Below are 15514 nucleotides of genomic sequence, written 5' to 3'. Positions count from 1 at the left end.
TTTTAAAAAAATCTTTATTGAGAGATAATTCACATACCATAAAATTCACCCATTTTTAGAATGCATAATTCAATGGGTATATTTATGGAGTGGTACAACCATCGCCACAAAAAGAAACCTGCACCCATTAGCAGTTCACCACTCCCTCTTCCCTTTCCAGCCCTGGGCAACCACTAAGTTATTTTCTATCTCCTTAGATTTGCCTATTCTGGACATTTCTTATAAATGGAATCATGCAGTATATGGTCTTTCATGTACCATAATGTTTTCAAGGTCCATCCATGGTGTAGAATATATTCGTACTTCATTCCCTTTAAGTGCAGAGTAATATTCCATTCATCAATGTGGCTGTACCTCCTTTTATTTGTCTGATTATCAGTTGATGGACATTTGGGTTGGTTCCACTTGTTGGCTATTATGAGTAATGCTGCTATGAACATTCCATGTATATAGCGTTTGTGTGGATGTAAATTTTCATTTCTTTTGGGCATATATACCTGAGTGTGGAATTGCTGGGTTGTATGGCAACTCTAGATTCCAATAATTCTTTTTTTAAAATTTATTTCAGAATATTATGGGGGTACAAACAGTCTGGTTACATAAATTCCTTTTGTACCTTGCCCATCCCCCTAGAGTCCAATAATTCTTGGACAGCTCTTTAAAAACATTTTAAGGAACTACCAAACTGTTTTTCAGAGTAGCCATTTTGCCTTCTTTCAAGCAAGTATGAGGGTTCTAGTATTGCCTCATCTTCTCCAACACTTACAATTGCCCTTTTTTATTATAGCCTTCTTAGTGTGTGTGAAGTGGGAATGGTATCTCCCACTCTGTGTATTGAACTTTTTACATTCTTGATGGTATTATTTGCAACACGAACATCCAATTTACTAATATTTTTCTTTTGTCATTTGTGTTCTTGATGTCCAATCTAGGGTCATAAAGATTCATTTCTGTTTTCTTCTTAAGAGTTTTATAGGTTTGGCCCTTACATTTAGATCTGTGATCCATTTTGAGTTAGCTTTTGTGTGAGGTATAAAGAAGGGATTTGACTTTCATTTTGTTAAATGTAGATAAACAGTTGTCCCAGCACCATTTGTCAAAAGACCGTTCTTTCTCCCACTGAATTGTCTTGACACTCTTGTTGCAAATCAGTTGATCATGAACATAGGGGTTCATTTCTGAACTCTTGATTCTATTCCATGATCTATATGTCTGCCCTTATGCCAGTAACACATAGTGTCCGTTACTGTCACTTTGTAGTAAGCTTTGAATTCAAGAAGTATGAGTCTTCCAACTTTGTTCTTTTTCAAGATTGTTTTAGCTATTCTGGGTCCCTGGTATTTCCATATGAATTGTAGAATCAACTGGTCAGTTTCTGCAAAAAGAAGGAAGCTGAGATTTTTATAGGAATTGTGTTAAATCTGTAAACAAATTTGGAAAGTACTGCCATCTTCACAATAATCTGTCTGAAGGAATAGTGGCCTTTTGTAAGATTGTGTAGTATATTTGAATACCTATGAAATGTTAATGTTCTTGTTTCACAATGCTATATGAAAGTTTTCGGTGGGTTTTGTTTTGTTTTGTTTTGTTTTGTTTTTTAAGAGACAGGGTCTCACTATATTGCCCACACTGTCCTCAAGCTCATGGGCTCAAGTGATCTTCCTGCCTCAGCCTCCCAAGTAGCCGGTAGTGAGAATAGTGTTTTTGAGTATTTATTGTGGGCTGGTAGGAGCTATGTCTATTTAAGGGAAAATAGAGCCTTAACTGTGAAATGCTAAGTATGCTTTAAACTGTAAGGTGATTTTTTTTTCATTTTAGAAACATTCATAATGCCCAAGTACTTCCCAATAATTTTTTAAATGCCAGATTATGTTAAGCATATTCATTACGTTGTTTCAATATAATGTAGTTACTGTATGGAAATCCAGCCTTATTCTCATAGTACTGCTTTTCAGCAATACTGAATACTACTTTGTAGTATTCAGGCTGAATCGTATTTTTCAGCCTTTATTAAGCTGGCTATCTTTCAAATGTAATTAGGTGTCCCAAATAACATGCAGCCTGAAGACTTTTTAAATTGATAATTTCCTATTAACAAATGGGTGTTTTGACTTACTCCACTTTCTTCCTTGTGGGCTGTACCTCCCTTGTCTTCACTCACATCTAAGTTCTACTATTTCCTTTTTTTATTCTACGACCTTCTTTCTGTGAGCTTTTACTGAGGTTATACCATTACCACATTCCCTAAACTATAGCCTTAGCAAGTAATTCCCAAATTTTGATCTATAATAACTAGAGCTTACTGGATATGTATTAATGAAGCCTTTTCAAGGCACTGAAAATAGTGATCCTAGTCTTAGGGGCTGGGTGGGGACATCTTTGGGGCAGTTAAGGGACAGGAGAGAAATAGTTTCACTAGCCTATAGGATCTAATGATAAAACACAAGAACAAATTAGAATGAGCCTGTTGATAATTAGCAAATAAAAAGCAAACTTGGAAGCCTTTTCTTTGCTACTGTTAGAGCTTTTCTGGCTTAGGAGATTTAAGATTGAAGAGTAATCAGCTATAGATAGTTCTTAAATACAAATGTGCGTATAGTGTATGTGCAAGATTAATTGTTGAAAGAATAAGTACCAGAATGATTCACTTGAAACTGATTGATACAGCCATCTTCAGTGACTTAGAAATTGCCCACGTTTTTTGTTAATTCTGCCTGACCTTGCCTCCACTTGTTAAAGTTGAAGCCAGCAGCAGAGAGTGAAGAATGTCAGCAGTAAGGGCATCGTGAGCAGAGAGGGAGAAAGCAGCCAAGAGAAGAAATGGAGAAGGAAGGGTGTCAGATCAAGAGGTAGGAATGGAAACATGAAGCAATAGAAAAGGAGAAGGGAAGAAAGGAATACAGGTATAAATCATTGGAGTAATGTCAGATATCATATTATAATTGAAGGTTTGAATATGCTTAGGACTGCAGCAGAACCTTTAAAAATTTGAGTGTAACCATGGAAGGAAGAAGGTATGCAAGAAAAGGGAATTTTTAAAATAACCTTGTTAAATCACTTTTAAAATTTAAGATCAACACTAACAGTATACAGTTGTTTTAATTTTTCAACATAGTAGCAGTAATATTTGAGTCATATTACTGTGGGGCACTTTTTAAGTGCTTTACGTATATATTGGTTCATTTAATCCTCACGACAACTTTATAAGCAGGTGCTATTTCTCCCATTTTACAGATGCGGAAACTCAGCCAGAAAGAAATAAGTGATTTGCCTAGGCTAGTCAGGTAACAGAGCCAGGATTCCACTGAGGCAGTGTGACTACGGTGCTACATACAGCTGGCTTCATTACCTCTACTTCCCCCCTGTATGATTTTTGTATGGTATTTTTCCGTAGAAATTTATCTTGTTTTGTGAATGTTACTTTCCCTTGAAATAGTTACACATCTGCTAGAGTGACAGACTATGGACACTATTTAAAAATCAATTTCCCTTTACTTTTCTTCCCTTTAGTTATAGTAATTTGAGAAAGTTTATTAAAACTAGAGTCCAGAACACAAAAATAGTGTATGGTCCCTGACCCCAGTGAACTGATTCTCGGTTTGTGATTGTTTGGTCACTCAAACCAAACTATCTGTATTCCTCCAATAGTACTGGTATGAATTCTTTGGCTTTGAACCAAGCTTACATGTGCCAATGAATGTTTGGTGACTTCAAAAGTATGCTCTCCTTTAAAAGCTGCAGACCAACTAGTAATATTTGTGTTATCCAAAACATTTGGAATTTTTTTAAGCCACACAACATAATCAGCCTTCCACACAAAAAGCAGTAGTATCTAGTTTGACTTCCTTAGCCTTAAAATTAAAGTCTCACCTGGATATTCACAAAGCATTTATCTGAAAAGGTATTTTGTTTGTTTTGTTTTGTTTTTACAGCCCTAATGAAGTAAAATGTTTGCGGGCTATAGAGGAGGAAATGTAAATGGAGTTAGTGGATTTCACTAGGAACTTTGGAAGAGTGTTGAATATTAGTGTTGTGCTAGGAAGAGAGTGAGAATTGAGCCCTGTTTAGGGGGAACAGAAAGACTGCTGTGAGGAGGAGTGGGGGTAAATAAACCAGGAATCTACCCTGAAGATCACTGCTTGGCTCCCTGGATACTTAATTTTTAAATTATTTATAGAATTTTAGAATCATTAGGACGTGTTCTTTGTTTTCTTTGAGATTATCTTCTAAGGAGAAAAGCTGTGTAGTTTAAAAGTATTTCTTGATATTGAGGCTTACGGTTACCACTACTACTAAAAGTTTGAAGAGGATGGAGCTGTGACTGGGAATCCCTGTGAGATTGTACCAAGAAAGTTAATTGGAGACTTCTATAAGTACCTTTTAGGCAGGTAAAAAATTCTGACAGTTAGGAAAGAAGTTTAAGGATTAAATTCAGTCTAATTTGACTTATGGCTTGACCTTGTGTTGCTTCACTCTGATACATAGTTTTAGCATTTGAAGGCTGGATTAGCCATTCCTCTCTTAGACTTGATCAAGATAATAAATGAGTGATTGTGGGAAACTGAGTGTCTTCATTTTATTGGGTGTTTCTTGAATTTCTTATGTCGGCTTTGGCTCTTAGATTTTTATTGTGGCATTTGGAATGCTTTGAATTTAATATTGGTGCCTTTGTGTATTAATCCACATCTCATTCATTCAGCAAACATTGAATGGCAGCCATACAATGCTGGATAGTGGGAACACAAATGAATAATTCTGTGTTCAAGCTGCTTCCATACTAAGCTACTCTTTTAAGCATTCTTAATTTTCTGATCTTTTCAATGTTATAATTTTAATTTTACAAGGAGGAAATAAGTTGAAATCATTCAGTCCTTTTAAGGTAACATTGTTTCTGGTTGTTGGGAACCAAACTGACTTGATTTTACAAGTTTTTATACAGCAGGTGAAAATCTTTTAAAGTCATCTGCAAATGCAGTTGGATCAGAGAAGGTCCCTTTCAGATCCAGTGATTAAATTTCACGTTAGGTTTTAAAAGCTCTCAGGAGAAAGGGTCCTCCTTGTTGTATCAGAAATTTTCTCTTTGTGTTAACAACCACCCAAATCTTGTGGTGACGTGTTTGTCTACCTCCTGTTTCCCATTGTTTCTGTGTGGTGATTGATGACCCCCAAGATATAATGAGGCTCAAGCATTCGTTTTTTGAAAAATAGGTACCTGAATCTTGACATTTAGAAACTACCTTTCATGAGAATTTTCTTGTATGTAATCATAAAACATTATTTGAGTTTATGCCTATTTTCCAAGTCAGCAATTACTTGGTTTATTACTAACTGGATAAATATTTATTCAAAATTGATGTTTGTCTGTCTTAGTTAACGTCTTTGTGGTACTGTGTTCTTGTACTTCTATCCCAAGGACCTAACTTACTAAACCAAAAAAAAAAAAAAATGCTATTTTCTGGATCTCCAATTGGCAGGGTTTCTACTGTATTGGTTCATATTGTGTGTTTATATACCCTAGTTTTATGACTGCTTTTGTTATTGCTGTAGTGAAGTAATAGAGATATTAGCTAGCAGTTTCATGTTCAGAATCCTCTTCTCTTTATTTTGCCCTGATCCTTTTTCTGTCCCTTAAACAAGATAGTGTAGCTGTTAGCCACATAATGAATCATTGCTTGATTTAGAACACAAGAAAGTGGTGACTCTTTGGCTAAAAAAGAGGGAGTACAGTGGATATACTTTGCCCACTTTTCATCTTTTTTTCAAAGCTATGGCATCATTTTGCTTGAGTTATTTTTTATATTTTGCCTCCACAATGCACAAAATAATATTATTTAAACTTTCTTGTGTAGCATTTTTAGTGTAAGTCTTTTCCCTTTTCCCTTTTGCTGTTCTACTTGCAAAACAAGTAAAATATTTTATAGACTGGGGTAACAAGTTCTTGTTACATATTTAAACTCAAACAATTATTTGAGTTTAAATATGCCTACTTATACTCAGTTATTAGTGAATAACTTTTATTAAAACTCTTACATCAATCTTATCATGGCCCAACTCACAATTCAAACTATTAATATTGCATTCCTTCCTTGCACACCCTCCCCCGTTAGAAAGTAGAGGATTTTTCAGAAATGTATTTGTTTTTAAATCACCAGATTTTTATCTTTTCTGCAGATAATATCACCTACCGCATTATTTTTGGCTGCGAAAGTAGAAGAACAGGCTCGAAAACTTGAACATGTTATCAAAGTAGCACATGCTTGTCTTCATCCCCTAGAGCCACTGCTGGATACTAAATGTGATGTATGTAACAATTGGGGTCTTGGTTTTTCTTTGTAAATTTGAAACATTTTCATAATACAGACCTAATAAAAATATAGTTCAGTTAGTGATGCCTTCCAAATGGGGTTTATTTTTATTACCATTTAGCAATGTAATACCAGGAAGCAATCTGGCAGAAACATTTCATATATGTTCATGAATTTGGATGTCATTCTGAATTATGCAAAGCTTTGATTCAAAGGTACTTTTAAGTGTTTTGCATTTTGTCGTTTATTCTCACAGCAAACCTATGATATATGTAGAGGGTAAGTTATATCACCTCTGTTGGTAGGCGTCATTGAGACTAGAAGATAAATAACTCTTAAAATGTCAGCAGATGAAAGTATAGAAAAACATCTGGAATTACCTCTAGACCGGTACATATCATACTACCTGTCTCTCTAATACATAAAAATACATTTTACAATGCTTTGATGAGGAACATTGTTTTTAAGTATTTTAATTTTCCTAAAGAGTAATGCTGGCTTCCAAACAACCTCTTTATCGTCAGGATTTTAACAGACCTTATTTGAAAGGACCATCTAAAAATTTTCTGACATCTTAAAATGAAAATTAGAATTATGGGCCTTTAAAATCATTTTGCTAACATTCTTATTATAGGTGAGTTACTTAATCAGGAGCCTTAACCCACTGAATGACTACTAGACTATATTAATTCAGCTTGATTTAGGTCAAGTTTAAAGTCCAGATTGGTTTAAGCTTTGATGGAAGTGCATCTTTATTAATGACAAGTTTTATTGTAGATGTTGGCTTTAAGGGAGTAAAATATTAATGTAGACATTAATAGGGAATTTGTGATTATTCAAAGATAGTTTTTATAGTTTCTATTAACTTTACAAATTCAGAGTTATTTCTTGTGAGTACTTGGGGTATTCAAATAATAGAGGTCTATGTTTTAAAAATCAGCTAAATGCTTTTTTTAAATAGGGCATAAATAAAATTAAAGTTCCTTTTACTCTCTGGGTTTAGCAATATGTCCTTACAGAAATGAATATTTACATGTAATAATTATTTTCTTATCACCTTGGTCAATTGTCATGATCTAAGAAAGAGAGGGCAGGAAATTTTTTGTATCCTTTATTCCCAGAGTAATTGTGATAGGGGAATAATTTCTTGAAATTGGGGGAGAAAGTTCTCTAATATTTATGTCCTATAGGTATATGATACCATTATTTTAGTATTTTATATTTGAAAATTTTTCTTTTATCTAGAGATTTGAAGATTTTGGGAGGGGGGGTCCCTAAGAAGGAGGGGAAGTTAATTCTAAAATTAAGTCACTGTGACTTTCAAGGAATTACTACATGAAATGTTCTAGAGTGAATTTGTAAGCCTTTTTTACTTAACACATTGACTGCCATACTAGAAAAAAAAAATTTTTTTGTTCTATTACAAAAATAGAATAAAAACTTCGAAAACAAAATGATCCTTTTTAATTTAATGAAAAACGAAATATATTGACTTCTAGTCATTTAATCCATGTTTTCAGATTTAATTTCTCAATATTAACTGTAACAATAACAACATCAACAACTAAGATTTTCATGAGTCAGCTGCAGTGTTTTGCCCAGATTTTGCTTCACAAAGCCCTGGGCTCAAAACTAGCGTGGGTTAAATACAACTCACATGGCAGTTAATATGTTAAAGGCAAGTTTGAGTTTGATGTTCTTACTTGGTATGGTACTTCTTTTCCTTAATGTGTCTTGAAGCACCAGTGCCCAGTTAAAGTGTGAGTTTACAGACTGCGTAGATATCCTTTTTAAAATTAGTCTGCCTCCTTTCATATTTAGAGTTATTGTGTTTTTGGGTTTTTTGCTCTTTTTACATTTTCTGTTATAGAAAGTAATTCAATTTAGACTTACCACAGAAGACTTGTCTTTCTTACCCTCACTTTATTTTCCCCATATTTCCAAATACTATGATTCTTTTCTAATCAATCTGTAATCTCATGAGAGGTGACGGTCATGTAGTCTATTAGTGTTATATTTATCTTAATCATTTTAATATTTTTATCTGGCAGGCTTATCTTCAGCAAACTCAAGAACTGGTTATACTTGAAACCATAATGCTACAAACTCTAGGTACGTACTTTCATCAGATAATGTTCTTGTGTATTCTTCAGTGAAGTATTCTAAATAAGTGGAAAGATTTCTGAAATAATTTTTATTGAAGAAAGTTATTTTAAAATAGGTTTTAGACCAGGATAGCATTGCCTGGTTGTTAGGAAATTAGGAAACCATTTTTCTAAAATTTAATTTCATTTGGCATAATTTATTTGAATGGTAAACAGCCTTCATTGAAAAAAAAATTTTCATCACATTGTTTTTAATATGACATAGTAATTATTTAAATATCCTTTTCTAAAAGTTATGTCTTTGTATGCATGGTTCATTGACTCTAACCTTTCACTTTACTGATGAGGAAATTGAGGCCTAAGGAAGGTAATGACTTGTCTGAAGTCATATATTACTTCTGAAAGAACTTAGTAGGGTGTGTTAGCAAGAACACGGTCCTTTGGGGAGATCTACATTTAAATCTGTAGACCTCTGACTGGCTTTGTAAACTTGGGCAAAGTTCCTTTACCTGCTGTACCTTCATTCTGTGGAAGTGGAATAATATCTGCCTCATATCTTGACTTTGTAGTTATTTTTATTACTCCATTCCTTGTTAAATGGAAATGTGATAAATCACAGCTCTCATCATGACAGATTCTTTTTGTAGCAAAAGTAGCTTGCATGGAATGCATATACCATTGACCTTCAAATAGCATGGGTTTGAAGTGTTCAGGTCCACTTTTACTCAGTTTCTTTCAATAAATATATCAGAAACTTTTTTGGAGATGTGCAACAATTTGAAAAAATAGATAAGTCATGTAGCTTAGAAATATTGAAAAAATTAGAAAAAGGTATGTTATGAATGTGTAAAATATATGTAGATACTAGTATATTTTATCATTTACTACCATAAAATATATACAAATTTATTAAAAATTAAAGCTTATGCACACACAGACCATACATGGTACCTTTCACAGTGCAAAGAAAGGTAAACAAATGTAAAGATGCAGTATTAAATCATAACTAAGATTAACTATGGTGCATACTGTATTACTATAATAATTTTATAGCTATCTCATGTTGCTATTGTGGTAAGCTCAAGTGTCCGTGTGAAGTGAGTGTGTGAAACTAATCATCTTTAAGTGAGCAGTTTGTCTCTCCATTAAATTGCCTATCACAGTAAAAAGTGATCTCTTGAGGTTCTGGTGTATTTTTCATCATTTTTAGTGCAATATTGGAAATTTTGAATAATACCATAGGACCCATATGAAAGTACCCCTAGTGATGCTAAAAGTACTATCAAGAAGCAGAGAAAAGTCATGACATTACAAGAAAAAGTTTTGAATTGCTTGATGTGTACCGTAGATTGAGGTCTGCCGCTGTAGTTGCCTACCATTTCAAGGTAAATGAATCCAGCCTAAGGACCAGTGTAAGAAAAGAAAAGGAAATTCCTCAAGCCATCTCTGCAGCTATGCCAGCAGGCGTGAAAACTTCGCACATTTTTGCAGAATACCTTTTTATCTCATTGAAAATGCAGCTTTTATGTGGGTGCAGGGTTGCTCTAAGAAAGGGATACCATATAGACTCTAATATAATTCAAGATAAAACAAAGTCATTATATGACAACTTAAAGCATAAGGAAGGTTGAAAGATATATAAAGCTGGAGAACGTAATGCCAGGAAAGGATAGTTTGATAATTTATTAAGAGATTTGCCTTAAAAAATGTCAAGATAACAAGAGAAGCAGCTTCTGCCAGCCGCCAAGAGGCAGCAGATGAGTTCCAGATGCCATTAAGAAGATAATTGAGGAGAAAGGATATCTGCCTGAACAGGTTTTTTGTTTGGTTGGTTGGTTTGGTTTGGGGATTTTTTTGTTTTTGTTTATTTGAGGAGAAAGAAAAAGAAGTTTGTTAATTTGCCAGTAAATGAGGAGGTTGACAGACTCCCATCTTAAAGTACCAATGTCCTGTTTCTGTGCAGAAGTACAGAGTTTTTAAGGGTTCTGATTAATCCCATAATCCCTTTTTTGGTTAAAACAATCTCATGACTTCCACCTGGAAATCTTGTTACCTCTGCCCAGACTCATCCTATCTTCAGCTATGACCATCTCGTGACCTCTGCGTGAGCTTCTGCCACTTCTGAAACAACCCCTGGTGCTCCTGCTGCTCACCCAGGTCCACCTGCTGGGCCCACTGTGACAAGTTTCTCAGCCACTGCTTATCTATGGCTGCCTTACTGCCACCTGGCCTCTCTGCTGTTGCCTCCTGGCTGGCTTGGCTGGTGCTGGGGATGGAGTGGAGGCCCAGGGAAGGGGCCCCTGAACAGGTTTTTTAATGCAGAATAAAGTGCCCTACTTGGGGGTGGGGGGAAATGCCCACAAAGGGCATTTATTACTAAGGAAGAGAAGCAAGCACCAGGATTTAATTAAGATTGGAAGGGATAGGCTAACTCTAGTGTTTGTGCAAATGCAGTCTGGTTTATCATCAAGACTGTCCTTATCTATAAAGTTGTTAACCCAGGGGCCTTGAAGGGAAAAGATAAACACCAGCTGCTGGTCTTTTGGTTGTATATAAAGAAGGCCTAAACGAGAACCCCTTTTCTGAATTGGTTCTGAATGCTTTGTCCCCAAAATTAGAAAATATCTTGTCAGTAAGGGACTTCCTTTTAAAGTTGTTTTGATACTGGACATTGCCCTTGGCATTGAGTTGAGTTCATCATGAAGGGCATTAAAGTGGTCTACTTGTACCCAAACACAATGTCTCTAATTCAGCCTCTAGATCAGAGGGTCCTGAGGACATCTAAGGCTCAATACACACAGTACTCTGTGGAAAGTATTGTCAGTGCTTGGAAGAGCGCCCCTACAGAGAAAACATGGAAGTCAGGAATGATTATAGCATTGAAGATGCCATTGTTCTTATAGAAAAAACAGTGAAAGGTACCAAACCCCAAACAATAAATTCTGGTGGAGAAGACACATGTGCTTGACTTCGCAGGATTTACAACAGAGCCAATCAGGGAAATCATGAAAGAGATTGTGAATATAGAAGAAAAGGTAGGGGGTGAAGGATTTTAAGATATGCATCTAGGAGAAATTCAAGAGCAAATAGACACCACACCACAGGAATTAACAAAAGATAACTTGTTGGAAATGTGTGCTTCCAAACCAGTGCTAGGCAGTGAGGGAGAAGATGTAGAAGAAGCAGTCCCAGAAAGCACATCGACATTAGGCAATCTGGCAGAAGAGTTCTGATTATTTAAGACCGCTTTTGACTTCTTTTACCACATGGACCCTTCTATGATACGGACACTGAAACTAAAGCAAATGGTGGAAGAAGGATTGGTACCAAACAGAAACATTTTTAGAGAAATGAAAAAGCAAAAAGTCAGACATTACAGTGTATTTCCATAAAGTTATGCCAGGTATGCCTGCCTCGCCTTCCACCTCCTCCTCAGCCTACTCACCCTGAAGAAAATGAGAATAAAGACCTTTATGATGATCCACTTCACTTAATGAATACTAAATATATTTTCTTTTCCTTGTGATTTTCTTAATAATAGTTCCTTTTCTCTAGCTTACTTTATTGTAAGACGATAGTATATAATACATACAACATACAAAATATGTTCTAATTGACTGCATTATCAGTGAGGCTTCCGGTGAACAGTAGACTATTAGTAGTTAAATTTTGGGGGAGTCAAAAGTTATACATGGATTTTCAACTGCACAGGGTGTCAGCTCCCCAATCCCCGTGTTGTTCAAATGTCAACTGTAACTTATTTGAAGTTTTTATAAAATAAAAAGATATAAAAAAGTGAACATCTTATTTCTTCCAAATCTAATGATTTGGTGTTATTGTTTTGTTACAGAAAATTATATAAATGTATGAAAAGTTATGAACATTTATGTAATGGTAAAAGTTGAAAAGTATAAATTATAGTTATTATATAAAATCATTGTATATCACATTCTTAAGCATTAAGAATGAATAACATTTTTTAAGGGAGACATTAAAAGATACGCTCCTATGGCTTTGAAGTATTATTTTGCATGTTCAGTTACAGTAGAAATATAAATAGACCGCACAACGACTTTATCGACCCAGATTACTCGTTTGTTAGGATTTTATTCACTTACTGCTTCTGAAGGCACTAAATGCGACCTCCGTAACAGTTGATTGGATGTTGAAAGCTTTTCAACAATTCATCTTTGGTATTAGAAATAGTGATTTAAAGAGTCAAAGATATTACCTAGTTGAATTCTCTCCTTAAATTGTGAGGCCAGCTTAATAATTCTATTTGCCATGATTTTAATTTGTTTCTAAGTTTAGGATAATCCTAGATTAATTCAGAATTTTGAATAAATGTTGCCCTTGGTCTTTAAATAACTTTATTTTCATTATTGAGACATTGTATTTGAGAAATTATTTTTTATCTGTAGAGGTATACTGAGCATGTCAGTGATGAGAAACTTTAACTTTGTCTTTGGATTTTTTTTAATAATGAAGGATATGTTACATACATTTATGGCATTTCTCAAGCAAGTATTGTAGTGGTAAGTGATTAGGAAAAAAAAAGTCCTTATCATTTCAGGTTTTGAGATCACCATTGAACACCCACACACAGATGTAGTGAAATGTACCCAGCTAGTAAGAGGTAGGTGATCTTTGAAACTTTTAAAAGATAAGTATTAAATGCTTTCTATCATCTGTAATTGATTTGGATGCTATTTTGTTCTTCTAACCTTTTGTTGAGTTTTATTAAAATTAGGAGGAAATGTCATTTTGAAGCATTATATTTTAGTGTTCTACCTATTCATCTCTTCTATTGGTGGTTCTACCTGGTGCATTAACTTCCTTTAAACTTAGGTGAGAATCTCATTTCACTAAAAAATTGGAGGACTTCCAAATACTAGTACTCTCTCTATCCCCCATTGGGCTTTGCCAGTCCCTTTTCAGTTAATATTTAAGATGTAGGCCATTAGTGCATAGGTAACAGACAATAATGTTAATTTGGGGTTTATGTCAAACTTTGACTTGTTGAAAAGTAATAACTTACTGAAGAATTTTGAAGCCAACCTCAGATCTTTCAAGTAAAAATTGCCTTTGTTAGCAGATTTGTCATTTTTGGAAATGTTTTACCCTAAGTTCTTTAGCATTACTAAAAGTGGTTCCCTTTTTTTGTATAATGGGGAAATAATTACAAAGCATGATACATACAGTTTGTGATGTGCCTGTTAAGCCTCTTGTAAACAGGAGTACAAAGTTTTTGTATTATTGCTTTACTGCTTGTAAAGTATGTGGTACAACATTTTTCTACCCTTATTAATGAATACTGTGTATCTGTTGTATCTCTACAAATATTTTTTTACATAGTTGCATGTTGGACTGCTTCTTACTTCTACTTTCCTGTTTCCTGTATGGAGTATACTCATAGCAACCAGTTTGGACCTTTAGTGTGCCGTTTTCTGTTACTTTGTTTTTGAAAACGAAATTTTGCAGTTTCATTCTTTTACCATCAGTTTTTTTAGGTTTATCCTAAACAAAATGGGTAAGATTTTTGAAGGCCTTATTTTATTTTTAGTAGTTACCTAAATATTCTCACATTTTTTCATTCTAAATTGAATTCATTTTATTCCTAGGTAACATTTTATTATGTTAAAGGGCTACATTTAAAAAAAAAAAAAAAAAAACATTGTCTAATACAACAGTGTCCTTAAGAACTAGAATTCTAAAAATCCAGTTACATTTTTTGGTCCTACTAGCACAGGTTATCATTTGTAAACTAGAGCATATTTAATTGTGGTTCCTATTCTTTGTGGGTGTATGAATATATTTTATAGCGCATTCTCACCCCCAGTATTACAATATAGTATAGAATTGTATCAATAATTAGTTGTAGATGTTGAATTAAGGAAAAAAGCTTAGAGTAGTTTTGTTGTCCTGAAAGCTTGAAAAAGTGTAAGCTAAGCTTTGTAAGAATAATAGAGAGCCATATAATTAAGTTACTAGTTTATTGTGGGGTTTTTGTTTGTTTTTTGAGAGACAGGGTCTTTGCTGTGTCACGCAGGCTGGAATGCAGTGGCATGATCATAGCTCACTGCAGTCTCAAACACCTGAGCTCAAGTGCTCCACTCACCTCAGTCTCCCAAGTAGCTAGGACTACAGGTGTGTACCCCCATGCCCAGCTAATTTTTTAAATTTTTTTATAGAGACAGGGTCTCACTGTCTCTGAGGCTAGTCTGGAACTCCTGGGCTCAAGTGATCATCCTGGGCCTCTGCCTCCCAAAGCACTGGGGTTATAGGCATGAGCCACTGTGCCCAGCCAGAAAGATATTAGTTGAAGGAAGACGTTGGTATATGTTAAAAAAAAATATTACTTATGTATATTGACTTAGTAGGAAATAAAACTGGTTTTTCAGGTTAATGTGAAATTTGAATTGGCTTCTTCAAATTCTTTATCAAAGTTTAATTTTTTTTGTTCTACATGTTCTACATCTAAAGAATATAAATACATGAAGTCAGTTTGTTTAAAAAAGTAGTAAATTTTAAAACATTTACAAAAACTACAGATTGGATATATTCAAAACAAAATATTTAAATCTGATTTTTTTTGTTGTAATTGTTTGAAATGCGACTGATTCTTAAGTTTGAGTACAAACCATACATATATTTAACATCATTTTGTCTGACTAACACTTCGGGTAACTGGAGTTTACATCTCACTCCATTTAAAAGATAGTCTTTCATGTTTGTTGTCTTTTTTTTTTTTTCCTTTGCTCTATTACAACTTTCAACTAACAAAACATTTCCTCTCCATTCTTCTCTTTTGCACAGTAACTGTTTATAGATTATTCAATTTAGATACATTCCTGGGTGAAAACTGCTATGGCAATTTAAAATTATTTTTTCTTTTTTACATATTTTGATTCTTGGGGGGAGGGGTAAATAAATTTGATTTCTGTAAAGTCCTTTTACCCTCCCTCCAGAGATGAGAAAGTTAATGCTACTTTGCTACAGAATTGGCTAATGTCATTTTTCAGGGACCTTTCACTTCTGTGATTTCTCCTTCCCTCCCCACCAGGAAAGAATGCCATACTTAAGTCACACTGCCTCCAAGACATC

The 15514-nt window shown here is 34.4% G+C and overlaps 1 protein-coding gene across 4 annotated transcripts in view; it reads left to right on the top strand.

Moving 5' to 3' along the window:
• The window catches only part of CCNT2 (cyclin T2), a 42880-nt gene that overhangs the window by 13295 nt on the left and 14071 nt on the right, over positions 1-15514 (top strand). For all 4 annotated transcript variants that reach the window (XM_069459237.1, XM_069459163.1, XM_069459400.1 and 1 more), the window contains exons 3-5: positions 6172-6300; positions 8357-8417; positions 12984-13046. In XM_069459237.1, the coding sequence (XP_069315338.1) occupies positions 6172-6300; positions 8357-8417; positions 12984-13046 (253 nt within the window). The remainder of the gene's footprint in view (positions 1-6171; positions 6301-8356; positions 8418-12983; positions 13047-15514) is intronic.

This window comes from Eulemur rufifrons, chromosome 1 (assembly GCF_041146395.1).
Source record: "Eulemur rufifrons isolate Redbay chromosome 1, OSU_ERuf_1, whole genome shotgun sequence".
NCBI lineage: Eukaryota > Metazoa > Chordata > Mammalia > Primates > Lemuridae > Eulemur > Eulemur rufifrons.
This window is presented reverse-complemented; position numbering and strand designations above follow the sequence as displayed.